We start from the raw sequence: 27,554 nt of genomic DNA on the forward strand, positions 1-27,554 counted from the left end.
AAAGTATTTCATATTTGTCCACGACCTCTCAACCATTTCCTCATAGAAAGCCTGCATACAAGAGAGCGCTTTAGAAATACTAAATGATAAAGTCCTATTTCAGGGTTGAATGGAGAATATTTAATGTAAATACAGTTCCAACCGTTGGAGAGTGTTTTACAAAACAAAACACGTTATTGGTAATTTTTCTACTCTTAATTATAGTGAACATTGCCATAGATTTATTAAGCGAACATCACACATATTTTTAAAAAAAATCTGAACAGAAGATAAACTTTAATTTGCAAGCAACAAAACATCTCACTCTAAAGGGGTGATGCGTATGCTAGATCGGGTGACGGTGACTCATGGTGTCATCCTCAACAAGTGGATTTTGTTTCGGTGTACCCCCTCCCCCCATCCATTTTTATCTCACCGCGTGGCACTACTACTACGAGGCATATTTTAATTTTTTTTTATGTTATGCCTTTTGGCGAACCTTATGTTTGTGTGCATGTATGTCTCCCTTCTTGAAAGATCTTTCAGCGTTCTGTGACGGGGGACATAAGAATGTAGCAAAAGTTCTGGTACTCATGTAGTCCCCAAGTGCATATACTTCCCTATGCAATGTTAGATTGTTACCTCACTGGTTTTAATATGTAACCTACTTCAGTTTGTAATCATGGGATTGAACCTTGTTTTTGTTCGTTTTTTTTTTTAAATTATTATTGACAATTTGACACTGTAAAAAAAGTTGGTTGTAAATTAATACATTTTAAAGGTAGTATTATGCTTCATATTTGTAAAGGTAGTATTAAGCTCCATATTTGTAAAGCTAGTATTAACTTCTTTTGTGGGTAAGAAAGACGTCTCACAAATCTAGACAGCAACATAATTTTCTTTCTTTTATATTTACGTCTGCTTAGGAAAGCTTGATATTTATTGATAGGTCTGCACTTGAGAATTTCCACCAATGGATTATATGGATAGCCAGTTTTTTATACAACTATTCAGATCAACAACCCGGATGTACATTATCCAGGACCTGTTCTGCAGTAGACGGAAGAGATAAATAATAAAAAAAAACATGCCAAGGGAGATAACTACTGATTTACTATTATAAACCTAAGTATGTTATATGCTACCTCCCCTGAAAATATCGAGCAGGAATTACCAAGACATAAGAACCAAAGTGTCAGTATTGAAAAACAAAGCACACTAGTTATTGTTGAAGGGGTAAAAAACGCGTCTCCACACCTATTCTCTTCTATCCCTCCATATATATTACTACACATTTATATAATGATTTCATGAAATTCAAGATCTGGAAATCAAGGAAACTTTTACTTTTAACCTGTTTAGTCTGAACAAATGACATTAAAATTAAGCTAGCCAGTGAGTATACTGTAACAAGCATAAGTATGAATGATGGCAGTTGTTCATCTGAGCCTTCGTTCAGTGGCAGATATTTCTGTTTGCTTACACGTACTAAAAAACTATACTGCCAAAATGCTGAGTAAAATGTTTTCCCACAAATTTCAAAATGAAGGTTTATATTTCAGAACATAACCAGAGTTGAGGAAATTGAGGCTGTTTGAGAATTTCAAAAGCTTTTCTGAAAGGCACATATATTTAAAAGTATATTTTATTCCTTTTTTTTAGCTAATCTTATTTTTACTGTCATTCAAAAATGTTAACAATAGAAACACTTCTAGTACCACAAGAAAAAGACTAACTACCTTGAATTTTTGTGTGCATCACATATTGTTCTTGAAATATCAAGTACTCAGACCTGCGAGTACTAATTCCATACATAAATGTGTTCCCAATAATTTTTAAACGAGTATTTGTTTTTAAAATATTTAACAGCAGTATGCCAATTTGAACCAAATGACAAGACAGTTGTAGTAAGTAATCAAGAATTTATTGTTCCCCAAAAACATCTATGTTATCCATAATGTGACAAAAATAGCTGCATGCACCAGACAAGTTATATACAATTAGGAAGCTGATCACAGCTCTCTCTGCTATCTAAGTAGTGATGTAGCTATTTTAGAAACGGATAGTTTTCATTAGGCCTGACACACAAGAAAAACCACATCTATCATAGTCCGTTTTGAGATAAACATACAAGTATTACATACAATTTGTTGATTAGTCATATATTTGATTCAAGCAATAATTGGTCCCAAACAATCATATCAACTAGACTTGTTCAGCTTTTTAAAGCTTAGTATTTGTTACATTATATCAGAATTGTTCAGTCACATATACTGCATGTTGAAATCAAGGTAAACAATGAAATTATATATATAAACATATCAATGTAATTCTTATTTCCATGGACAATATTTGTGAAAAGGTTGTAATAAAGTATGCCAATGATAACTGCTTCTTTCATTCCCATATCTACTGTTGTAAAGCTACAGAGAGCATGCACCAAGAACTAGCAAACCTGTGACAACAGAAAGACAATAAAAATATATTTTTTTAAACTACATAGAAACATTCATTACTGTAGCATAGAAGCAAGCATCAATAGAACAAATAAAAAAAATATAGATTCATCCACTCTGGTATACAGATCACTCCAAAAAATATTTACAAGTAGGGAAAAATGTTGATAAGCTTTCACTCTTATGTTACAGTTTGTACACTAGCTCTTGATGAGGAAAAGAATTGAATGATGAGGTTTGCAAACAGTTGAAGAGACCAGAACAATTAGTGCAAGCTGAGCATATTGGGACAGCAGCCTAGGGAGGGGGGAGATGATGGGCACACATACACACAGCCACCATAGTAAAGCCAGCTAAGATATCTAACATGGCAAAGAAAATTAAGTGTGCAGAAATTAATCACAAGAAAAAAAATCACTTTTTAGCAAAATACTGTAAACCCTTTAGAGTACAAGTCAAAGGAAACACTTCAAACAGCAATTCTTATCCTTCACTTATCCCATGTTATAAAAAAAATGTATCTGATATTCCTTTAATCTCAACTAGGTATTATGCTAGATTATTAAATATATTAGTTGAAAAGTTTACATTTGCTTGGTGGTATATTGCTGACATTAAAAATGGTGTAACACAAAGTTGTTGGAGCAGTAAGTGAATACACCATGAACTAAATGACCCCACTACATAACCATCTTGGTATCTTTTGCTTTCAATTATGCTTTTTAAAAAAGAGTCCTAAAGAAATACTGAAAAAAGTGTATGGCGTCCCTCCACTTCAGCACCAAACATAGCTGCTACAACCAGGAAATTCTTCCATCCTTAAGGTCTGTAGTCTAAGTTGTTCCTTCATGCACAAAAGGGCGGATGTGGATTAGGCTTTCATTTTTTATCATAACCTACCTATAATCAAAAAGCAATAAAAGAATAATTAAAACATCACATTTTTTTTAAACAGCATTAAGTTGATTTATTACTAATTTTTATAAATACTTTCAGAATATTTGTGAAAATTACAAAAGAAATAAAAATAATAGTGGAGAAAAAACAGAACAAAATTATTATAAGAATTTGAACTAATTAAAAAAAATTTAGTTAATATTACTGGAAGAAATTTTAAATAACTAAGTGATTGCAAGAGTCAATAAAAAAAAGATGTGCCCACGTGTTTAGATGATCCAGAGCGCTGAACATCCTCTCTAGATCCACTCTCTCGTCTACCAACTATACCTGGAGCAAGACCTGATATTATGCTGCCTTGCTGAGCTTGACCCATGGTCATGCGTGAAGCTTCTCTCTGCATCTCTGTACTTGTAGGAATACCTCGATGAAGTCTGGTGCTGGTGCGGCGTTCTCTTTCTCTGGATATTGGTCTGGGTGAAGCATCTGTAAATTTTTTCAGCAAACAATAAATATTCATGCATTGAGAACATAATTGCGAGCACTGACTGCTTTTATTCCTAACCCTGACAATAACAAAGTTGAAAGAATAAGAATGTACCACAGACAGGAAGTCCTGAATTAGACTGGTACAAGAAAAGAAACGAGATGAAAGATTTCTGCTCAAGAAATAGAAAGAAAGAAATAGTTTGCAAACATACTGATAGAAGATACCAATACAGGGCAAGTTTGTTTGTTGATTTTATTGTTGTTGACCAATATCACAACATTAGACATGTACATCTCTAAGCACACATCAAACATATGCCAAATGTAACTGTATATACAAATGTGCAACAGCAATAATAGTGATTTACTAAAAGTAGCTCTACTATACCATTCTCTTGGAAATAATAGAATCTATAGTATATATGATAATACACACTTTAAAAATGAGCTTTCAACAAAGAAAAAAAATATATTGTACTGTATTTTAGTGATTAATAAAACCATGTTTGAAGCTTAGTAGGCACACCTAGAAGTTGTATTTAAAATTTACAAAAAATAATAAACTTGAAATATAACAACCATGCAAAATGGATATTTTCAAAAAGTTAATGTACAAATAGAAAAAGTAACAGAAAACAATTGACTGTTCTGCATCAATAGATGTGGTGTGGGTTGTGTAACTGATCCAAGAGGGTGACATTCTCAAGTTAAATGATTTCATCCTATGATAAATAAATCCACTACATACACCTTGTTGCACACGACTCCAAATTTTAATTTATCAAATTAGGCTGGTTTATGAATTCAGAAAATTGTGGATATCCCTCATTATGTGATTACAGCTCACAAATACATCATTTAAAAAAACTATGAACATGTTTCTGTGATCAAGGTGAAAGATGTGTGAATGCCACGAACTCAATGAATAAAGCCTAGAGAGTACAATAAGCCCACAAAGCAGGGAAATTAACAGGTTGTGCTGCAGGATCAACAGTAAGGGGAATAAAATGGCTGAATAACCTGAAAAAGATGGCCCAAAGAAGTTTACTGAATTGACAATTGTCAGCGGATATTACAATATAACATACCAGACAAGCCATCCTTGCTATTTTTACTTTCCATACAAACTTTTAGGGAAATTACTTCAATATTAATTCTAAATAACTCCCTTGCCACTTACTTATAAAATAATAGGGTAAGAGGTTAACAATGATCAAGCTTCTAGTCTAGTAACTAAATCCATAGTTGGCACCACATTGGGATCATTCATTAAATGTCAGATACCATTTTATTTCACTTCTACAGGCTTGCTTGTACAACAATAATTGATAAGATTGGTAACTATTACACATCAGCTAAGTATAAGCATTAAATATACAGCTATAATATTATCAATCAACTTAAAACTTATGTCTGGAATAATTGAAACAATGAAAGCACTTGTATAATTATGCTTTCTGTTAATGAGTAAAACATCTTTAACTATAACATAAGAAACTGGCTCTCCTAAACTAAGTTTGAATGTTCAAAACGCAGCGCTAACTGTAAAATACATTTTAAAATTTTTATTTCTTCTTTGAACACGTACTTTATTTTAAATAAACTGATGAAGCTCAATACTTTTTTGTTTATTAAGAAACAATGAAATAAGTTTTCAGAGAAATGTTTTAGCATCATGGTGAATCTAACAACTATTTTTTCAGGTATATCTTATCTAGTAAATTAGAATTAAAGACATCTGCAGAACAACATAAATGTAAACAACAGCACATTTAAGTTTTCACAATCCATAGTATTAGTCCCTTAAAATAGATTAGGCAGTGCTCGATTGACAAATTTTGCAATTGTAAAAACTACTTCTGTTAATTCATTTTTACTTTCTCGTATATACGAAGTATAGAGAAAGTCTTGTAATCGTGCAAAAAAAAAAAATCGAGATTTTTTGCAAATCTCGACGTTTTGCATCTCACTGATACGGAAAAACATAATTTTGCAATCTTGTCCGTATGTCTGTGTGTGTGTCAGTGTGTAAACACAATAACTTGAGTACCGTTACAGCTAGGTTGATGAAATTTCATATACAAGTATTTAATCAAAATCGTAGATCCGTATCAACTTTTGAGCGATTTCCGATAACCGGAAGTGGCACTTTTCCTACTTTGAATTTTTCAAAAGCCTATAACTTGAGTACTATTTCAGATAGATAAATGAAATTTCATACGTAAGTAAAAGATCTAATTCTCTACCTTCTATTAAATTTTGAGTCATTTCCGTTGACTGGAAGTAGTACTTTACGCTACTTCCGATTTCTCAAAAAACTAATGTAAATTTTAAAAGTAATAATAATATTGCGCACTAGTATGCGCTTTTTTATTTCGCGTTCACTTGGTGTGCAATTAATTTGTCTACGAGATTTTATTCTATTTTTAAAACTTTAGTATTTAACATGGATTAAAAATCATGTCTATAGCCCGAGTTCCCATCCCCTGTTATTTTATATAAGAATATTCGAGAAAGTTTAGGGGAGATCACTCCCGGTTTATTTATTAAGAAAATTCAAATGTATGATGAAAGGTCTAGACAATATGTAAAAATTTTAATGTATTACCTATATAATTAAATATTTCCAAATATAACATTTGAGCAAAATATGGACATAGAAACTGAGCTGATAAATGAAATACATTATGAGAAAAGTTTGATAAAAAAGTCTTTTATGGCTAAATATTTGTTTTAAAACTATTTATGCGTAAGATTAAGGTGACATTAAAAAACTACACTAACTCTAACAATGTTCATGTGTTAAATTTTACGATTACTAAGCACAGTATGGAAACAAAGTCTTACGGTTAAAATAACTGGGTTAAAATAACTGGATTTGCGCTGAACACTATTTACAGAACGGAAAGTCAGTAAGCTTGTAGTACTTGAACCTTGAACTTCAATTTGAAATCATAGTAAGCCATAAGAAAATACTCAAGATTGGCAATATTTGCCCCTATGAAGTGATATCACAGCTGAACTAAATGGGGAAAAGTTTCACTTACTAGAACTTATTAAATATTTGGTATAAATTTCAGAGAAACATTCAAGTAGTTTTAACATGCAAAAACAAATATTAAATCAATATTTGTAATAAAAAAACTGTCAGTTAAAATATAACATAATCAACTTATTTACAATGAATATAATCAATATTTACAACCAAAAGCAACTCACCATGATATAATATATATATACATAATCTGTTTTTAAAATAAAAAAGTAACAATGGCTGTGAATGATTCAAGTAACTTAAGTAGCAATGACTTGGGGTGGACTATTTGGCTGTGAGATGGTACAGTGGTAAATTAAAACCTTGTCAAATTAGTCTAACCACCCTTGTCAGGACTCAAGATAGTGAGACTGGTGCACTAGAGAATCTCAGAAGTTCTAGCCTAACCTCCCCAGACTAAGCTTTTTCTCTATTTGAATATTCCTGCATAAAAGAAGAGACTGCTAAAACTAAAGGCAGAGAATGTTAATGCAACAGAAAAAAAAAAACCCCCACACCAAACATTGGACTTTATTACCCGGACAAAAAAGGATCATTTTGAGGACCATTTTCAACAAGTTTTGATGGAAACAGCAGCTTTTATCTTACTGGTTAATTATGTTGAAGAGAACTGTTATGCAACTTTTCTTTTTACTACAGCAGACTATATATCTTGCAAGGTTATTGTGTTTTATCATTTTAATTTAAAAAATAAACATTCAATGAAACCATAAAATCCTAAAATAAAATGCAAAAATACAAATGATTAACAATTTGATGAAAAACTAAGATTTTGCAAAGAAAAAATATATTGCTTGAAAAAGTTTGAACTAAAAAGCATTCTTTTGTCTCCACTTCAGTTTAATAACATGACATACTATTGCTGGAAATTGTGTACAAGTTTTACTGAATAATCACAAGAAATGTAACCTTCCATCACAATCAAGTCTTTCAAATTAAATCATGACTGCGTTAACTTTTTCAGCGCTTTCCTTTGCCTTGCCCATCTGTAGTCATTCGTCTGAACTTAGAACCATCTGTTGTTGCAACTGGCACAGGCAGTCCTGATCCTTTAAAACTGATTCGGCCCCCTGAAGATGGTGTGGCTAGCCGATCACTTACTCTACTGTCACCTGGTACAGCTTCTTGAGATTCTGAACCTTTAGTAGCCAATGACAAACGTACAGGTAGACGCTCTTTGCCCCTCCCAGAATGACCTCTAACATCTAAATGAGAGGTGGTGAAAGAAAAATATTGTGACTAGTTGATCACCCCTTTCCAACAAATTATTTTCAACAAAATACTACTGCCACAATTACTGTTATTTATTATATCTTTTAAAAATCAACCTTTCCATGTAAGTTTTTTTTTTTTTACAGAACAGAACTATATAGTAGTTCATTAAATCTTAAAATCTTTTGGAAATAAGTAAAAATATTTCTAAAATTTTACTTCTTTAAAACAAAACATTTAAATATACACTAATAAAAATTACTTAGTTACAATTTACACAATTGCATTAGTTTTTCTAAAATGGATACTAATAGCAGTAACTTTAAGTCTAAAATCACTAACGCTAAAATGCATACATGCCTTAGAAATAGCGAACAAAAGCAGTAGAAGCAAATGAATAATATAAATTCTTATTCCTTAGTGAAAATTTTTTAACAAATGTAAGTTCTTCAAACTAAAGCATAATTAAGTTTTCCTTAAACAGATGTAATTATGAGGTTAAATTAGAAAATTGTATACACCAACAATGAGCAGCCTTTTCCAGTATTACTGAGGCCATAAAGTTGCATGTAGTTTTCTATATTTAAATATATTACAACTGATGAGTAAGCAACAATAATTTACTTCTTGTTAAATATTAATATAAGTGGTAAGGTAAGCTAACCTCTTCATGTGCAACAGAATAAGTGTGTATAAAGAAAACTGTCAAAGAACTCAACTTCAACTTTAATCACTTTTACTCATCTTCAAAAAATATTTTCTTATTTTGTCTACTTAAAAATAGTACAGAGAAATTACAAAATAAAAGGGTAAAATGTCAGCTTACTATTAGGATGAGTAAAATTACACGCCATACCCTCAAAATTATGAAGTTTAGGGTAAAAGGGTATTTAAAAGTACCAATATATTTGCATGCAAAAAAAAGCAATGAAGTGGGGATAATGAAAACTGAACTACAAATACAATACACCACCACAATATTTTTCTTTTACAAATAAAGCTCTTTTAATTTTTGAGTTATTTTATAAACATGCATGCATGTGCACAAGGATCAAAATGTAAGAAATATTCTGAAAGTATGACAAGTGGGTGGAGAGAAAGATGCAGTTTTTAAGTTCATTCATTGCGAACAGCTTCTAATAACTGAAAGAAAAGCTGCCATATATAAGGTGTAATTGATTTTAAGATTAAATACTCAAATCTGCTTTTGGTTAGCTAGTATGGAGTTATGAGTGTACTAATCCATAAATAATTTTCATAACAGTGAAATGTCATTTTGTGCAAAATGAATTTTCCTGAAGGTGCAAAATAAAGGTGATAAAAATTATCAATAAAAAAATATCCAACCAGAATCCCCCATAAGGGTGAGGATTCTTAAAAGCTCAATAAAACTCATTGTTTCTTTTAGAAGTTGAGACAAAGGAATAATTTGAATTTTTTTCAAACAAGACTTGTAAAGAATACATTATATTTTTTTTTTAAATAAACGCATTAAGAGGACTTTAAATACTACATTACAAAAACATTTTTAAAAAAAGTTTGTTTTTGTGATAAATGTAACATCCTCAATAGTTGCACCTCAACAAAAAAAAAAAAACCAAGCGTTTTCAAAAGTGTTACAAAATGCATCTGAGCAGTCTTGATATTACAGAAAAGGACTTCTACTATAACCTTTAGTCCTTGCAATGAAATGCAGGCAAATCTTGCTATATGGTAGCTATTCTTAAAGAGTTGAAAACAATACAACCTCAAAGCACTATGGAAATATATTGAAAATGGTATGTTACAATAGTCACAATAACACGAAGCAGTCTAAACTTCACAGAAAAAAACTAAACAGTCACTTTCTTCACCATTCTAATTCAAAAACGTGCTATAGAAATAAATAATAAGTACCAATATGACCCTCTAAACCTAAAATGAAAAAAGTACACAATTTAATTTTAGAAATTGTAAACACACTTTAGTAATAAAAAAACTTTACATTTATATCAAGCTTTAGTAACCTCTTATCAACAGACCGATAAATCTTAACATGCTGAATATACATAAGTTTTTTATACAATTAATCTCTCAAACAATTCAAAATGCAAGGTATTAAATTTCACATACATAGATTCTTGGCTATAAAATTCAAACACCATGCTCATTAGAGATGAGCCCAAGAAATAAGCTGCACTATAACAATTATTTTAACAATAATATTAAAATATTTACAATCTGATGCAAAGTTTCCTTGAAACCTTAGCTAAAAAATAAGATCAGTAGCTTTCTATTTTTTTCTTTGAAATAATCTTCAGATGTGTGCAGTTTGTTAAGCAATAACCATGTGAGCTAATAAGATGATAAAAAGCTCTGAAAAGGAAGGCTTAAATGGTAAAAAAGAAAGAAAGCAAATTGGATTGCCCCAATAATCTTGCTACAAAAGCCCTTATGATGCCAAAGCTGCTATATTAGAAGCATTATGGTATGCAATGAGACAACTTCCGAGGCTATTTGTATATTGGAAGTTAAATGACAAGTGTTTACATACAATTCATGTGCAAACTGTTTTTATTCTTTTACTTTACAGGACGTTGGCTATGACAGAAAGAAGGAAACAGATTGACTGTCTTTTGGATAGACAAAAACATATAACAGTATAGAAATTTCCCTTCCAACTTCTTTTTCTTTAAAAAAAAAAAAGGAATAAGGGAAAGAATGAGAACATGATGCATCATAATATTGTAAAACCTGATTACATTTTTACATATTAATACCCTACTGCAGCACCCACCAAGCTATTGCAAAGTAAATAAAATATAGCTGCAATTAATGCTAAAAATCAGGTTTTACTAGTTCAATGCTTGCTAAGTCCATAATTTAACTTACTGTTGAAGTCCCCTGAGTTTGGTCCTGGCTGAACTGCCATTTGGTCTGTGCGTCTAGGCAATGCAGTGACAGGCAGTGCCCTAGCTGTGGAGCTATGCATCTTGCGATCTCTCTCTAATTCTTCTGTGCCCCTACCACCCTAAAAACATAACCACTCCATTAAGTTTCATACAAAAAAAGACAAGTGATCAAATAAGATTATGACACATAATGTAATTTATCAAAGTATGAATGCTTATTACTCACAAATTTGAGCATATTCCAGTCAAAAACATAATCATATGTAAAGCCTTGCCGGTGGAATAAATTTCTGAATAGCTGTCTTAGGTAGGAATAATCAGGTTTGTCATCAAATCGCAATGAACGACAAAAATTTAGATAAGTGGCGAACTCAGCTGTGAATATAAAAAAGTACATTGCATCAACACATGTGCTAAACTGTAAAACACATCGATGTGAATTTTTTATAAGATTATTTCAACAGTTTACAAAATCTCTTATAAGAACTATTAAGTTTTCACAGGCAAGTAAATATTAACAATAAAAAATATCATACATGGAAAAGTTTTACACAATTCCTCAATTGGGGTTGACATTTTCTTTTCACTGATACGTTCATATTTCTGACGTTTAGTTGCTGCCTTAAGACCTTGCCATGGTAAACTTCCACGCAAGAAGTACATGAAGACATAGCCCAAAGACTCCATATCATCTCTTCGACTTTGTTCTGTAATATAAATATATACAACACCCGATTTTATAAGCAAAGACTAACCTTCTAAATCATCTTAATGTTAAACTTGAAGTGAGTGAGCTATCTAATCTATAACTGTCAGTGCACTCACCAATGCCTAAGTGAGTGTTGATACTGGCATATCGAGCAGTTCCGGTGAGATTTTTATTCTCTCTGTATGGTATATGTTGATGTGTTCTTGCATCACGATATTTTTTTGCTAGACCAAAGTCAATAATGTACACTAGGTTTCCTTTTTTACCAAGGCCCATTAGGAAATTGTCAGGTTTAACATCCCGATGTATGAAATTTTTCGAATGTATGTATTCTATTCTGCTGATCTGGAACATAAAATTAAAATATCTGTAGCTGTTATTGAAAAACAGGAACAATATAATCATGTAATCACCTTCAAAGTTAAGAAATTAATAGGAAGGATAAATAAAAATACCAGCTGATCTGCCAGTAACAGGACTGTTTTAAGGCTAAATTTTCGTGAGCAGAAGTTGAATAGGTCCTCAAGGCTAGGGCCAAGAAGCTCCATGACCATAACATTGTAGTCACCCTCTGCTCCGCACCATTTGATTGTTGGAATTCCCACTGAAAAACGATTAATAATAATTTAAAGCCATGTCCTCAATGCTACATATTTAAATATCTCTATATAATTTATACAAGTAAAGCTTTAATTTTATCCTAGAAATTATTTTACATAGTTCTACATGAGATGATAACGGTTCGTAAAAATAGTTTAAAAACAGATGTGAACAGCAGTATAAAAGACCTGTGATCCTTATCACAAAAACATTTTTTTTTTTTAAAATTAGATGTACTACTATTCAATATAATAGAAAAATGGTGAATTTTATCACAGACAAGCCACAAGAAATTAAAACAAACATGCTTACCACCTCCCTGCATCATTCGATAAATTTTACTTTCAATGTGTAGCTGCGGGTGCTTAGTTTTAACACATTCTAGCTTTATGGCCACTTCCTCTCCATTTGATATATCCGTTCCTGAATTAAAATACATGTTATTACTATACACCATATTTAAATGTAAATTATTTGAAGAAAGCTGTAAAATTTCTCAAATGGACAAAGCTGTTATGATGATAATACTAACAACCCAACACCCCTTTTTTAAAGAAGATTCCATTATCGGACACTGGTATCTATAATCATCCTTATGTTGTATAACAGGCAAAGATAAAGGGGAATGTAGATATTGATATTGGGAAAATGTGAGTAAACTCGCCCTATTCTGGAAAAACCATAACATTATACCTTGTTTTAGCAGCCATGGAAGCCAAAGATTCCAGAGCTTATGTTTTTATAAATATTCCACAGATAAGATTTGTAAGAAATGTGAGTACTCTAGTTAACAATAAGACTGTATCTTAGTATCTTGGGTATGGTGATTAGTCTACTATCTGTAGGTCTAAACATGATTATTATTTTTTTATTGCTAAGGAAGATCAAAGATTAAAATTTAACATTCCAGTATGGACTATCATTCTACTGGTTGGCATCATTGGGCCTATAATCTGTGAAACGAAAAATAGTTCCTGCTGTTGTACACTGTGTACAGCTTCAGTTAGGATACAGATAGAATCAAGAAAAATATTTTAGAACATTTTTATTTGAATGCTAGCCGGAATAAGACGCATGCGCAATGGAGAGAAACTATGACTTGCCTTCGGGGCGATGTTTTCGATGGTACTAATCCTATCCCTAACCCTAATCCTATCACTTACCCTATCCCTAACCCTAATTCTAAGCCTAGCCATAGGTCACTGCGCATGCGCAGAGCTATCTTTAGCCGACTAAGTGGAGACATTGGGGAGAAAAATCTTCCGAGTAGTCACTTCGTTAAGTATTAGCACATCCTAAACTTAAATTAATAATTAGCCTGCCTACACAACTTTTATTTAATATTTTTTATGTAGGCCTACAAGTAAGTAGGCCTTGATCTAGAAATCTAGTCTAAGTCTGGAGTCTAGGCCCTAGCTGCTAGCTAGTCTTAGAGCTACAAAGGTAAAATTTATTAGAAATTGTGAACTATATTATTAAGTATGCCTAGATTTATAAGATCTAGATCTAGAGATAGTGAGTGCCACTGGAGTGAGTGAGTGAATGACAAAAATTGCTCAACTCACAAGGCACAATCCAGTCATTGCGATGATCAACTCAGAAAACAAAAACTGGAATAGTCCAAATAAAAGTATAAAAATTATATTGAAGTAATAATAATATGCCTACATACCCAGGTATATATCTCCAAAAGACCCACTACCAATCTTCCTGCCAAGCCTGTATTTATTTCCAACTCTTAACTCCATCTTCCTGATGAGAGAAACAAGTTAAAACATCTGTATTTCCTGATTCTTTGTATGCGACTTCGTTCACATCAACCAAATAAAAATATAAACAAATCTTTTGGATTATTGTAGTATCCAACAGATCACCAACACATTACCTCTAATGATAAGGCCTTCCCAATAACCCCCTCCTTGGGTCGGAAGATGAACAGTATCACTTAAAATATCATTAATTGTGTATATGGACAATAGAGAAGGACGGATGTTGATGATTTTATCAGCTATATTTTCCTACTCCGGACGCCATTATTTACTTTGGTTGCTCGAGACGATATCTACGCAGGCGCTAAATTGACTTCCGGTTCTTAAAGATTGGCCTTCTACCCCCATAGCAATGTTATAAACTCGTCGAATGTGTCCAATGGGTTGGGTTCATTGTTGTAGTGTAGGCAGCTGGTGAAGCTGTACAGTAATGAAATGAGTTACCCGTGTACTGGGTGATTAATCGTCCTATTACGCATATAGGATTTTCCGATTAATCTAATGTTATAATAAATAAAATAACTTCTTAATATTGAAATAGAATAAAACATTTTATTAAAGCAATAGTGCTTACGTGTTTTCCCACTATTAGTGTATACGTTTTTCACCAATTCTCATTACATTGTTATGCGTAAAGGACCTGAGACTTTGGGGAACAAGATATGTAGGCTAAATGGGTGTTTATAAGAAAATGTGTTGGATAATATAATTATTACCCTTCCTCAATATCGGTTAATGTTGATGTGACTATATATTGTAATAGTTTGTTACTTGAACTACATAAAGGGGTTATTACAAAATGACTTTGCATGCATTTAGAAATTAGTGGGCACATTTTAAAACAAAAAATGACAAAATGTATGTTATGTTTAAAAATATTTTTTCGATTGTATTGTTTTTTGAAGGAGGGGTTTCCTATCTGTCATTACAATGTATTGATTGGAGGGGGGGGGGGGGGGGGGGATAGCGAGACATCATAGCATGACCCTATTTCTGCTTGTACAGAGGCCAATGACATAAGTTCTTTTTAAAACCATCATTGTAACTTAGGCAATGTGAACAGCTGTTATTACAAACTTTAAACAGCTACGTCCCATGCTGTTCTTAACATAGGCCTACCTGACACTACCTGTGAGTGCGAATGACCTAACCCACATCTCTCTAGACAGTTACATACATTGTGTATTGTATGGTCTCTTGTGTGATGTCAGATATTGATTTAAAAAAAAAACGAATTAATTAAATTATAGTAAGTCTAAAGCTTTTACACGCACAAAGCACAGAGACTTAATACACAATGAAATAACACATTAACAAAGTGCAGCATACGGAAATAAACGCAGGATACTGTTATCCCAATACATTTATATATGTGTGTAGCCCATATACACATACATTCAGAACAAGTTTAAGAATGTAAAAATAGCAGTTTTATAACATTCTGAATTTAAGCATATCAAAAGGGGGTGTAGCTTTAGCTCTTACTAATCGTAAGCAGTTAATGTTTTTTTTGGTGGGGGGCTTTAACTCTGTGTTGACACCCGCTTGCCTGATCAAGACCAGTTCAAACTTTGAAACCTAATTTTTCCCCCCAAGATTTGGTTATTTCTATGAAACATCAGATTTCCTATCGATCCCCCCACCCCCCCCCTGAATTAACTAATCACCATAGCACAGCACGCATGTAAATCAATTTTGTGACAATTTTTATCAATAAAAGCTTTAAATCCTTGTCGTAGCATGAGCTTTTCACCAGTTGCACTATTTAAAAAAGTAATTAGGAATCAGATTTATCCAAATGGACCATGCTGTTATATTTCTATGTATAAAACTAGAATGTGTGGCAATTGAAATACCAGTCCTAACATTTGTGCTATTTTAACAATCACAGTGACAGTTAGTAAGAAAAACAAAGACTTTAACAAAATCATGTTAAATAGTTTTAATTTACCAACCATACAACACCTTGGTGTATTACAATAATTAAAGTTTTTACATTAAAAACGTAACACTTATATACAGCAAAACATCATCATAAAAATCTATTCACATGTGAAAGTAAATCATTGTAGTCAGGTGTCACTACTAGTTTATGTCTGACTGGACCCAGCACCACCATCTGACCTGGGTTTTGGTCTGTCCTAATTGAGACAAGTTCCTGAAAAACAGACAATGGTTATATAAATATCTACGTATCAGGGTTATAGATCAAGGGTCATATATACATCAGGGTTAGGAATCAAAGGTCAAATAGATTGTATAAAAGACAAATATGCAATGTGTTGTTTTTTTGTGAAATCAAAGCTAAAATTAAGTGTTTTTTGTTTTTTTTTTTTAAAAATGTAACAGAATAAAACAAAATGTGTCTTCATCTTGAATGGAAACATTAAAATTTTTTTTTACCATTAACATTTTTTTGGACTGAGATTGATAATGGAAGATTATCAGAAAAAGAAAGAAAGTTGAAATATTTATTACCTGATGAAAATTAATTGGAATACCAGGCAACACCTCCATGACATTTTCTCCCAGAATGAGCTCAGCTTTCCCAGACTTCCTAATTCGAAGTTTACCCATATAGCCCTCTGTACAATCTTTCAGCTGACAAGAGTTCAACCTTTTAGCTAACTAGAGGTAGAAAAACAACAGAAATCATGTAAATCCTCTAATGAATCCAGTAAATGATTACAATCATGAGATTTGTATGTAAATAGATGCAGGACTCTAAAGATGTTCACCTCATCTTCCATGCTGGTTGTGCTTGTGGAGGTTTTGGCCCTGTCAGCCTCTAGGATAGTATCTGGTAAACCTGGCAGGGTATCTGGAAACTGTATAAACAAGAGCTCACCCTTCTCTGTAACAAATAATTTCAGACATGAACTAAACATCTACAAGTGTTACTCATATACTCTACAAGGAACACCCTTACAGTCTATACAATACATCTTTTGGAAGCCATAATCAGATTGTCAAATCAAAATTTTTAACTATGTTAAATAGTGTATGTAATACAACATATTATTTTATCAAATTTAGGGTTATATTAGGGTGAAAGATGTGACTTACCTGCTTTGACAGAAACTTTCAGTATGTCCATCACACTTGAAGGTGCACTCATGGACTGATTATTGGAGAACCTAATGCCATGAATATTTGGTTTAACATCTTCAACTGTATCTGTTTCATCAGTATCCATATGCTCTTCTGAATACATTCATCAGATAGCATTATTATAAAAAGCAAAACAAAATATACATTTTCAAGAATTAAAATAATTTTTTTTTAGGTCAAGTTCAACAATAAACATACAGTAATAAAAGAATTATAATATTAGCAGCCTTACAATGTTTTGAGACACAAAATAATAGATTTTTATATCAATTCGTTAAACTAATTTTCTTTACCTTTGACTTCAGATTTGATTGCATCTTTACCCCATCCACTGTTCATATTTAATGGTAGTCGTATGGGAGCCATATTTGGATCCCCTATGGCTAGATCAGAGATAAACTGAAACAAATAGACAGGTAAAGCTTCTATATAAAAGTAGGACTAGAAGTAACATTTTTACAACTAGGGATTATTTAAAAGTAAGACTAGAAGTAACATTTTACAACTAGTCATTATTTAAAAATAGGACTAGAAGTAACATTTTTACAACTTGGGATTTTTAAAAAGTAAGATTAGAATTAACATTTTTACAATAGGGATTATTTAAAAGTAGAACTAGTAATAAAACTAAAACAAATGAACGTACATCATCTTTCATTAAAGTATCAAACAATTTTTTGTCTTCTTCTGATCCTTTAGTGCGTCTAATGGCTGTTTTAATAGCTGTGGAGTCAGCCTCAGCTCTGCCGCCACCTCCTGATCCACCACCTCCACCTCCTCCTCCCCCTCCATCCCTGCCTCGACTCCAACCTAAAATTTGTGGAAATTGTCATGGGTCAGTTGTAAGTTAGATTAGAACAGGCTAGAATAGTCTATAAAGTAGGAAAGAGGCATGTGTGAGTTAAGTTAACCCTGGGGTGTTTATGTATTGTTATCCCAAGGTCGAGTGCTGGTGTAAAAGCTGGGAGTGAACAATTGTGAGGGGCTTTTGTATGTAGCGGCTAGGGATGAGGGCTTGTGGTGTAATGATAAAGATGACAAGTTAAATAAAGGTTTAAACAGTGCCTTGAATCATGTTTGGAGTTGAACAAAAGGTTGATTGTAACATAAATTTTAAAAGATTATAATTATGCTAAGCAAATAATAAATCCAACATTCATGTGTTATCATATTAATAAATAGGAATATTTTTACAAACAGGTTCAATTAAACATCCATATAATTTCTATTTCAATGTGTCAAAAAAAAAACAACAAACCAACCCCTATGAAATTCATTTACCAGAAGAAGAAGAAGATCCTCCCATGGGGCCATATGAAAACTCTGACTGCAACTGTATGGTCCTGTCCTCTCCCTGACCTCTGCCTCTTCCACGACCTCTCCCTCTGTCTCCACGGCCACGACCTTTCCCTCTACCGCTCTCTTGTTTTTCTTGAGGTGTTAGTAGAGAGCCAATATTAGGCTTTGGACCACTATAAGTTATAAGATTGAACCAGATGATTTTTAACATAATAAATTATATTTAAAACCAACAATTTTTTAAAGCACATCAGTCCAATATTAGGCTTTGGATCACAAGTTATACCATTGAACTAAATGTTTTTAACTTAATAAATTACACTTAAAGCACATCAGTTCAAGGTTTCCTTAACTATATTATATCAAAATCATAATGGTAAATGAAAAATTAAAGCCCAAGTAAATTATATAGTGACTCTTTTTCTTTGAGACAATTTCAATTATTTGAATCATACTAAGATTTAGACATTAAATTTATAGACATGATGAAAAATAACTATGAGATACTTATGTTATAAAATTCATTGACACTATTCTTGAGCATGATTCACTCATACCTGTACTATCATGTCTTAACAATCTATGTACTTGAAAGTTAATACAACTTAGAAAGTAAAAAGGAGCAACTGAATTCAAATTTTGAACACACATTTAACAGTAGTAGCGTGTAGCCTAAGATTTTAAATTTCATTATTGTTTAAGATGACTTAAACAATTAAAATCTACATTTATTCACCTTTAATTTGATACCAATTTTATTTATCAAATTTAATCGGTAGCCTAGAAAATGATTTGTGAAAAAACAAGTTTGTTTTTAAATGGCTACGATGATATGACTGCTTTTCAGTAATACAGTGGGTTAGTTTTTTAAGGAGTGTTATTGTGACGTGATTTACTTTTCACTGCCGTTCAGCAGGAATGTGTCGTCTGCTAGATTTCTCCCCATCCAAAAACACAGTGGGCAAGATGTGCGGGCTTAGTTAGCTTTTGTCTCGATCAAGTTATTTTCTATAAGTTTTGTTTTTACTCTGCATGATTTTTAAAACATTAATGACATTAGTTTTGTAGAAAGCAAGTTATAATTTTCTATAGTTTAGAATATATTTTCAGTATGTTTAGAACAATATCAAATAAATTAAATAACGTTTTGCTTACTTTTATTATGTTCTGCTCGATATTCTCAGTGATTAGACAAAATAATGTACAAATGGCAAGTTTGCATCAAGCACTAGTCGTCCATTGTTAAAACTAGAGCGGTATTGTTGAATAATCACAAAAATAATGGTTTTAGGTATATATTTCTGAAATGACCATGAAACATTGTTAAAAAACGGAATCACTGTATTATTGTTTTTGGCAGCCATCATTACCATGACGATGGTAAAAAAAAGTAGGTCGAGCGACAGGCTAACAGTAGTAGTAGTCTTTAAAACAACTTACTCTTCCTTGCTAATTGATTTTTTTACAGCAGCTAAATTTGGAGCAAAAACTTTTCTTTGAACACCACCCAGAGTTAGGTCACGGTGGCCCCTGACAGATGGTAACCTGAAAAACATATAATTTTTTAATGAACAACTTTTAACATAAATCTAAACAGCATTGCAGTAGTAACAGAAAATATAAATAAATGACAATTAGTCTCCTAAATGACTATTAGTCATGAATATTAGTCTATACCTGGATCCTCGTCCAATTGGAGTTCCAGTTCTGTTTATGAGACCTCTAGGAATATCACTGCTATTGGGTATATTGTCATCAGCCATGATTACAAGTACTAAATCAAAAATCACTAAAGATAGGATACCTAAAAAAAAAAAAATTAGCAATAAAATTCATTTAGATCTAGAATCAAAAGTTTGAAGTTGAAGAATGGTTTAGTATGATGACAATCCATTGTGATTTTAAAGTATTTAAAGCTAATTAGCAGCTTTTTTTTTAAAAAGTTAAAAATAAAACTTAGTAATAAACAAAGTTTTTAATTTAAAAGGCCTACAGTTAGTAATAGTTGTATGTCACTTGGCTGGCCACAAAGCAGCTCTGACCCAAAGAAAAGACAGTGACTAGGCATTTTACTTTTGGTTCTGTCTATGGAGATAGGAGCCCGCACTAGAATGAATAAAAATACAACTTGCATTTTTAATCCTCATTATGTTAATGTGAAGCTATTACCTAATACGGCTATCCCATACATTATCACAGGTGTGAAGCTAGACAGTGGCCAAATGGTGGCATTTGTGCTACTATTTATTGTATTAAATTTAAACAAAACCTAAGGCAAGAGATCTGGAGTGACCCCTCTACTGCTTGTATTGTGTAGGTGTATACGAAAGATGACAACCAACAACTTGAACAATCCAAAAAAGCTATAAGAATAAATAAATTTTTATAAAGGCTAGGCCTATATCTATTCTACATATATCTAGTATAGTCTCACAGTGACCCCCTGGACCATGTGGTGATTTTGCTGCCCCTGGCAAGAAAACATAAGCCAGTGATTAGTAATAGTTTTACATGCTATTTAATTTAATTAAAACAGTAGGCCTAACGCCACAGCAACGCTTGTTTTGGGCCTCAGGCACCTACACTACAATTTTTAAAAATTTGCCTTTTTATCTTAACATAGATTCTACAAATTGTTTTTTCTAATTTATTTTACACTGTTCTAATTAACACACAATTTCATTAAAAAATCTAGAACTAGATCTAAATCTAGAAATCTAGTAAAGTCCTTGTTTTTGTTACTAGATCTTAGGGTCTAGACTAGACTCTAGACCTAGATCTAGTAGTAGACTAGTAAGTTAGTAGCATTGATCTCTAGTAGATCTAGATCTAGATTCTAGTGACAGAGTAGATCTAGATCTAGTGTAGGCCTAAGTAAGCCGGTCTAGATTCTAGTGATGGTATGGTACTGATAGTGAAAGTGTTGCTTGTGTGTGTCGGTTGTGCTTGTTGAATCCGCTCTCACCCTCATTGACTCAACTCTTGACTGGAGGTAAACGTGAAGCGGCAAATAAAATACGCTAAAAATGGAGTTTTACGATGTAGATCTAGATTTAGGTAATCCCTTAGTTTAGCGTCGGTTATTATTCCGGAATCGTATAGCAGTAAAAAACAGTAAAACAATGGCAAAGTCTGTCACACACTTCCGGAATTCACCGGAAGTACCGTAAACCATACTTTATTTGGCGTCTTCTTTTATTTTTATACAGAATGTTTAAAATTTGGATAGATTTATTTTTGTAATCATTTTTACATTTTGTAATCATTTTTACTATTTTCGTAATCTAGATTTTTTTACTTGGCCTAGCAGCTAGATATCTAGCTAGATCTAATTAATTAATGGTCGCAAATCCGCTGCAAGCCAAAAACATTAAATTATTACATTTGATACATTATTTATATTTATATTAATATATGTTTTTATTTTTAGATCTACTAATTTAAATCTACTATTATATTTATTCTTGTTTCCTTTTGTCGATTAAACTTTAAAAAATAAAACATTAATTTACTACAATCGACTTTCAATTTATTATTATTTCAATGGTCAAATAAACCATGGTTTACCGTAACTCTAATTACCGAAACTCAACAAACATTACCCGATAATTTCCGACGCTAAACTAAGGGATTACCTAGATTTATATTTAATATATAGATCTAGATCTAGAGCCTAGGCTCTTATAAATATTTAATATAGATCTACAATTTCAAAGAATAAAGAACAAATAACTCCGTACCAGGACCAGTCAACTAGACTACTAGATTCTAGATCTACATACGACAGCACACATGTTTTGTTGATCAAAGCAAACAAGATTTCTGATTTCTAATTGCCGAATGATTTGATTAACATTGAAAACTATTGTATGTATTTTTGGAAACAGGCCTCCAAAGTTCAATGTTTCTGATAGATATGATTTTATGCGTATTAAATTTTTTTTAGTAAGATAGCTTAAGTGTCTATATTGTTTCTGTGGAATTTGTGTCACAAGTTTCAATTGTGTCAGTCTGATTAGCAAAGTTACTAAATTAATCAGATGAATAGGCCTACAATACATACTAAATTGGGGACTTCCCTAAATGCCCTCACGCATTTTTAACGATTTTAATTTTTTACTCCTCCTCCCTTCTCACGGCCACATAGCGTCACAAAAATGCAACCCCCCCCTGCTAAAATGACGTCAAACTTCAGCTTACGACCCACCCCCTCCCCCTTTCAAATTTGCAATTTAATTTTTTTTAAACATCGACTTCTTTTTCAATTATTGATTTAGCTAGATCCGCATAAACTATTTTTATAAGTTTATATTACAATTTACAAAGATTGTTATTTATCCATGATTCCCCCATCGTAGGTAATTATACAGGTAATGTTACTCTTGCTTCTATCATCAATTCTACACAATCCCTTTGAGTGCAACGGCATTGTCCGTATAGAGCAGCACCCAATAGTCTACATAATTACTAGGTAGGCCTATATAATATATTATTAAAAACGTTTTAATATCAAGCTTTTACGTATGCACTAAAATAATTAAATAGAATTCCTTTCTTTAAAAATATAACAATGCACCGCTATTAGTGTGTCGCTTATTCAATTTTAGTTAGGGTAACATTAAATATTATTAAATATAACGGTGACCCTTTTTTCTTTACAGTAATTAAAATAGACATAATGGTGCAATATATATATATATATATATATATATATATATATATATATATATATATATATATATATATATATATATATATATATATATATATATATATATATATATTCCTCTCTGAAAGAAATAGTTGTTTACAAGACTTATATAGGCCCCCAGATCTATATTAATTTCTGTAGTTAGATTCTGTATGTTCATAACATAATGTTCTAAATTCTAAAGATATAAAGATATTTTTTTGAAAAGCTTTCCGTTTTTTTTCCCACGTAGAATCTAGATCTCGTAAAATACACTAACTTTTTAAAACCTTCAGCCTTCAAGTTTAATTAATTTAATAATTTATCTTGATTTCTTTTAATTTTTAATGGTGATTACTCCAAGAATCATTGATTTAACGATTTTGGATGATTATTTTTTAGATTACAAATCAGATCATATTAACTTATGTTATTTGGACCCGCTTTAGGAGTAGAATCTAGATCTAGAATAGATCTAGATCTAGATTCTAAGTCTGGAAAAATTCTAAGGTTTTTTTTAAGTTTTTATTTTTATTTTATGGATCTTGCTCTTGAATGTGACTCTTGAATCAATCTTGAATCTTAAAAATTAAAAATTCTTAGGCCCTATTCTTATTAATCTAGATCTAGATTCATTAGCCTGATAATAATAAATCTTGATCTCTAGATTGAACTAGATTGATTATATTATAAATCTTAAATTCTTATGTACTATGTACTGTGATGTAGGGCGTAGGGCATGTAGGGTATAAGTATAAACTACTATATTATTTACGAAGTGACTACTCGGAAGAAGATTTTCCTCCCCAACGTCTCCACTTAGTCGGCAAAAGATAGCTCTGCGCATGCGCAGTGTCCTATGGCTAGGGTTAGGGCTAGAATGAGGGTTAAAGATAGGATTAGGGCTAGGGTTAGTGTTAGGGATAGGATTATGGCTAGGGTTAGGATTAGGGGTAGGATTAGGCCATCATTTGGGTTGGTGTTAGGGTTCTGCGGTTGTAAACACACGCATGCGCAGTACCATCGAAAACATCGCCGCGATGGCATGTCGTAGTTTCTCTCCATTGCGCATGCGTATCTTATTCCGGCTACCATCTGCCTATTTTTTAAGAGTGCCATGTAATATTGTAATAGTAATAGTAATAGTATTACCAGTAATACGGATGAGGTGGGCTACTAATACTCTATGATTACTATGATATAGGCCTATTAATATAGATCTATATGATAGTTGACTAAATAACAGGCCACCTAGGCTGCCCATGAGCACTCCTATGGCACCTAATTTCGTTTTAAATACCACCCCACTTGACATTCAGTGATTAAACCAATCTAAACAAGGGGCCATACCCAGAGTCCCTGCAGTATTGTAACTGATGGTTACTAAGGGCGCCCCGAAACGCCCCATGACACCTTAGCGGTCACCAATGTGTGTTTTAACTTACTTATAGGGAGAGTGATTAGCGTACACTCAAGGCTGTCATGCAGCAGGGTGGTAGCGTGGACAATCCTGGGCCATAACAACTGAGACCCAAGAAATATAGCAACAGCGTTTTTACTTTTAAATAACTGGATTCTAGAAATCAAGGCCACATGTCTAGAAATATGGTAACGCATAGATGAAATCCTCTTAAAATATTGCATCAGCTCGTAGCAACCTGTCTGACGGGTACACTCATTATAGTATAAATATAGAGCTTAGAGCCATCGGTATTTGCTGGCTCATTCTCTTAAAATTACTTAAATTAGCTTGGCCTATATGCCTAGGCTAATTTTAATTATTATTAGAGCTTCAGTAAATTTGAAAGTGGTAATATCTTTAAAATTTAATATAAAAATACTTTAGTAGTAATAAATATAACCAATAGTAGTCTTATGATTAGCTGCAAAAATTATAAATTATTAAAATTACTTTTTTAAATATTACAGATGGGAGATCCTATACTGGCAGTGTTGAAACTGTATTCTGCTATGTTGAAGTTCATCAGCTACCCAGTCATCATAATACATGATGATCATGGTATTGGTGTATGGATACAAAAAGAAAAACTACTTTAGATTGATTATGGAAGATGCTTCAGTACAGAAATCTTAAGTTTTATTTAACTCAAGAAAACTGGTTGCAGTTTGCCTAAATAATAGATGTATACATTTTAAAATCTTCCTTATGAAGTCACATCTGATGCTCTTTACACCATTAACAGTTAACAGTTGTTCATCTTAAGGTGGAGCAATTCAAATTTGTTTTAAAACTAATTATGCACTTTCTCAAGAAAATTTAATAAAAAACAAATATGTTTACCTCAAACAACTCTGGCACTAGAAGTGAATCTGAAATGAAAGTCTTTGAACAGAAACTCCAGGAGCAGTTAGTGTTTGGTGATGACAGTGTAGATTCTGAAATTTCTGAAAGCAACACAGAATCTTATGAAAGTATAAATCTGTTAGATCTACCTTGGGAACAAGTCCTCAGTAGTTTTTTGCTTCCATATTTAAGCATTCGTGATTTATTTAAACTTCGTGCAGTTAGCAGTGGCTGTCGTGATTTAGTGCAGACTCACTTTCGTCTCCAGTTCCACATAAACACAAGCATGCTGGGGGACCATTTTTCTACGCTGGGTTTTAACATTATGACAAAGGATTGTACTAGTTTGAAGTCCATTTGTGTTCGTGGTGCCAAATCATGGCTCACAAGTGATGCAATGCTACCCATAATCTCAAGAAACCCTCGTCTTGAAAAAGTTGATCTCACTGGGTGCACAGCTTTGTCTGGTTCAACTGTTTACTCTATAGGTGTCAACTGCACTCACATCAAACACATCTGCTTGAAAGATTGTATATGGCTTAGTGGAGACAACTTTTTATCCTTCTGGAGTAAAAAACACCATATAGAATATCTGGACTTGTCAGGGTGCTGGAATGTTGATGATAATTTAGTTGTTCAGCTCGTACAGTTTACTCCTAAGTAAGTAGACGTAAATCAGTCGACATGTAGACCCACATCAACTTAAATCATTTAATAGTTTCTAAAATAAATAAGAATCTTAGCTGTAAATGCAACCTATTCTGGTTAGTCAGATGCTACCTAATATTTTGTTTTGCTAATATAACCAACAGTTATGTTTTTCTTGTTATTGGGATTAATCATTTTAATATGGTTAAAATTTGTTTCAAGAGCTACATAGTTTCAAATTGCATTTATCTTTCATTTGTGTTTAGGATAAAGCATTTGCTGCTGGCTAACTTGTATGGATTAACAGACAGGGCAGTGGGAGCTATTGCTCACGGCTGTCCAAGCTTAGTCCATCTGAGTCTTAGGGGCTGCTGGAGAGTCACAGATAACTCAGTTAGGTATGTGGTTGAACAGTTGCTAGTTGCTTAAGATATGTGCTAGAACAGTTGCTAGTTGCTTGAGGTATGTGCTAGAACAGTTGCTAGTTGCTTAAAAACAACCATTTTAATTATCTACATATACGTTTATGTAATTAAACCGACACATTTAGAAATTATAATCTGTTTAAATAAACGAAATTGCATATTTTCCAGACTGCTGGCACAGTACTGCTCCAAGCTGAAGGGTATACAGGTACGCGAGTGCAGAGATATTACAGAAGAGAGCCTAGGTTATTTACGCAGTCGCAAGGTACTAGTGGACAGACCACCACCCCCTGGTCCTCATATCTTTAGACTAGAACGGCCAAACAATAATCCACACACACCCAGGATTAACTTAGTGCTCTAATTCAGTCTTTTTATGTATAATCTGATTTACTTCCCTTTAGTCTTCAAATTATAAGATGTGAAATTTACTAGTTGCTTCCCTTGAATCCTAAAACTTCAACACATAAAAATCAAAGGAAACAATTCTACTTAAAAAAATAAACTGCAGTAAAAACTCTACTTCTTCATGCGTTTTAATAAAAATAATTCCTTTTAATTTTTAAATTTTCATTTGTGTTTTTAAAAACTGTGATTTTATTATTAAAGTGATTATGTTTTTCTAGTTACTTCCTTTCTGTTTTACATTTTATATTTTTGCTGCAATTGAAGTAGCTAACACAATTAGTTTCATATTAATATCATTGAGATCTACCTAAAATAATCCTGATGTGCTGTGTTGTTTTTGTATTGGATGTATTGAACTGATACAATGCATTCCTTATGTTATGTCTTTCTTTAAACAATCTATATCAATACTCAGAAAGTTATTACATACACATCTGAGGTGATTACTGGGTGTACCAGTGGTTATGTTTATGTGTGTGTTGGAAGTATGGGTGGATGAGACTAGCTTAAAAAAATGGTGATAGTAAATCTTAAATGTGCTATATATGGAATGATGGGGATTTCTACACTTGTGGAGGAAAAAAAAGAAACATCTAACTTTCACATCAAAT

The 27,554-nt window shown here is 32.4% G+C and overlaps 3 protein-coding genes across 10 annotated transcripts; 1 reads left to right on the forward strand and 2 right to left on the reverse strand.

Annotated features, from left to right (window-relative positions):
• Window positions 1-1,887: 1,887 nt before the first annotated feature.
• Window positions 1,888-14,365, reverse strand: LOC131935188 (casein kinase I). Of its 6 annotated transcripts, none has more exons than XM_059291560.1 (10): window positions 14,174-14,365; window positions 13,961-14,040; window positions 12,601-12,711; window positions 12,144-12,292; window positions 11,805-12,033; window positions 11,516-11,686; window positions 11,206-11,354; window positions 10,960-11,098; window positions 3,598-3,818; window positions 1,888-3,335 (listed from the first exon to the last, which is right to left on the reverse strand). In XM_059291560.1, the coding sequence occupies exons 2-10, from the start codon at window positions 14,034-14,036 to the stop codon at window positions 3,315-3,317; spliced, it is 1,266 nt and encodes a 421-aa protein (XP_059147543.1). In that variant the 5' UTR covers window positions 14,037-14,040; window positions 14,174-14,365; the 3' UTR covers window positions 1,888-3,314. The 6 variants fall into 6 exon arrangements, with proteins under 6 accessions (XP_059147543.1, XP_059147541.1, XP_059147542.1 ...); XM_059291558.1 differs by lacking the exons at window positions 1,888-3,335; window positions 3,598-3,818 and adding exons at window positions 7,529-8,081; window positions 9,985-10,002; XM_059291563.1 differs by lacking the exons at window positions 1,888-3,335; window positions 3,598-3,818 and adding exons at window positions 7,942-8,081; window positions 10,622-10,668.
• A 1,626-nt stretch (window positions 14,366-15,991) lies between these two features.
• LOC131935140 (DNA-directed RNA polymerase III subunit RPC4) lies at window positions 15,992-22,234 on the reverse strand. 2 transcript variants are annotated; one of them, XM_059291489.1, is made up of 10 exons: window positions 22,208-22,234; window positions 20,145-20,271; window positions 19,908-20,012; window positions 18,450-18,640; window positions 17,815-17,978; window positions 17,462-17,567; window positions 17,124-17,261; window positions 16,796-16,911; window positions 16,536-16,685; window positions 15,992-16,215 (listed from the first exon to the last, which is right to left on the reverse strand). In XM_059291489.1, the coding sequence occupies exons 2-10, from the start codon at window positions 20,228-20,230 to the stop codon at window positions 16,090-16,092; spliced, it is 1,182 nt and encodes a 393-aa protein (XP_059147472.1). In that variant the 5' UTR covers window positions 20,231-20,271; window positions 22,208-22,234; the 3' UTR covers window positions 15,992-16,089. The 2 variants fall into 2 exon arrangements, with proteins under 2 accessions (XP_059147472.1, XP_059147471.1); XM_059291488.1 differs by lacking the exon at window positions 22,208-22,234 and adding an exon at window positions 20,461-20,558.
• A 1,221-nt stretch (window positions 22,235-23,455) lies between these two features.
• Window positions 23,456-27,290, forward strand: LOC131935185 (F-box/LRR-repeat protein 15). Of its 2 annotated transcripts, none has more exons than XM_059291554.1 (4): window positions 23,456-23,507; window positions 25,087-26,122; window positions 26,377-26,508; window positions 26,704-27,290. In XM_059291554.1, the coding sequence occupies exons 2-4, from the start codon at window positions 25,452-25,454 to the stop codon at window positions 26,897-26,899; spliced, it is 999 nt and encodes a 332-aa protein (XP_059147537.1). In that variant the 5' UTR covers window positions 23,456-23,507; window positions 25,087-25,451; the 3' UTR covers window positions 26,900-27,290. The 2 variants fall into 2 exon arrangements, with proteins under 2 accessions (XP_059147537.1, XP_059147536.1); XM_059291553.1 differs by lacking the exon at window positions 23,456-23,507 and adding an exon at window positions 23,640-23,667.
• Window positions 27,291-27,554: the final 264 nt, after the last annotated feature.

This window comes from Physella acuta, unplaced genomic scaffold, assembly GCF_028476545.2.
Source record: "Physella acuta isolate Inbredline_101_S28 unplaced genomic scaffold, ASM2847654v3 ptg000133l, whole genome shotgun sequence".
In the NCBI taxonomy this organism is placed as follows: domain Eukaryota; kingdom Metazoa; phylum Mollusca; class Gastropoda; family Physidae; genus Physella; species Physella acuta.

Coding starts and splice junctions, on each gene's coding strand:
- LOC131935185 (XM_059291554.1), top strand. CDS start 25,452: ATGTTTACCTCAAACAACTCTGGCACTAGAAGTGAATCTGAAATGAAA. Junction 26,123..26,376: donor CTCGTACAGTTTACTCCTAA/GTAAGTAGACGT, acceptor ATTTGTGTTTAG/GATAAAGCATTTGCTGCTGG. Junction 26,509..26,703: donor GTCACAGATAACTCAGTTAG/GTATGTGGTTGA, acceptor CATATTTTCCAG/ACTGCTGGCACAGTACTGCT.
- LOC131935188 (XM_059291558.1), bottom strand. CDS start 14,036: ATGGAGTTAAGAGTTGGAAATAAATACAGGCTTGGCAGGAAGATTGGT. Junction 12,293..12,600: donor TCGAATGATGCAGGGAGGTG/GTAAGCATGTTT, acceptor ATCGTTTTTCAG/TGGGAATTCCAACAATCAAA. Junction 12,034..12,143: donor TGTTACTGGCAGATCAGCTG/GTATTTTTATTT, acceptor TTTATGTTCCAG/ATCAGCAGAATAGAATACAT.
- LOC131935140 (XM_059291489.1), bottom strand. CDS start 20,230: ATGGCTGATGACAATATACCCAATAGCAGTGATATTCCTAGAGGTCTC. Junction 17,568..17,814: donor ATACTTTAATGAAAGATGAT/GTACGTTCATTT, acceptor TATTTGTTTCAG/TTTATCTCTGATCTAGCCAT. Junction 16,686..16,795: donor CAACCAGCATGGAAGATGAG/GTGAACATCTTT, acceptor TTCTACCTCTAG/TTAGCTAAAAGGTTGAACTC.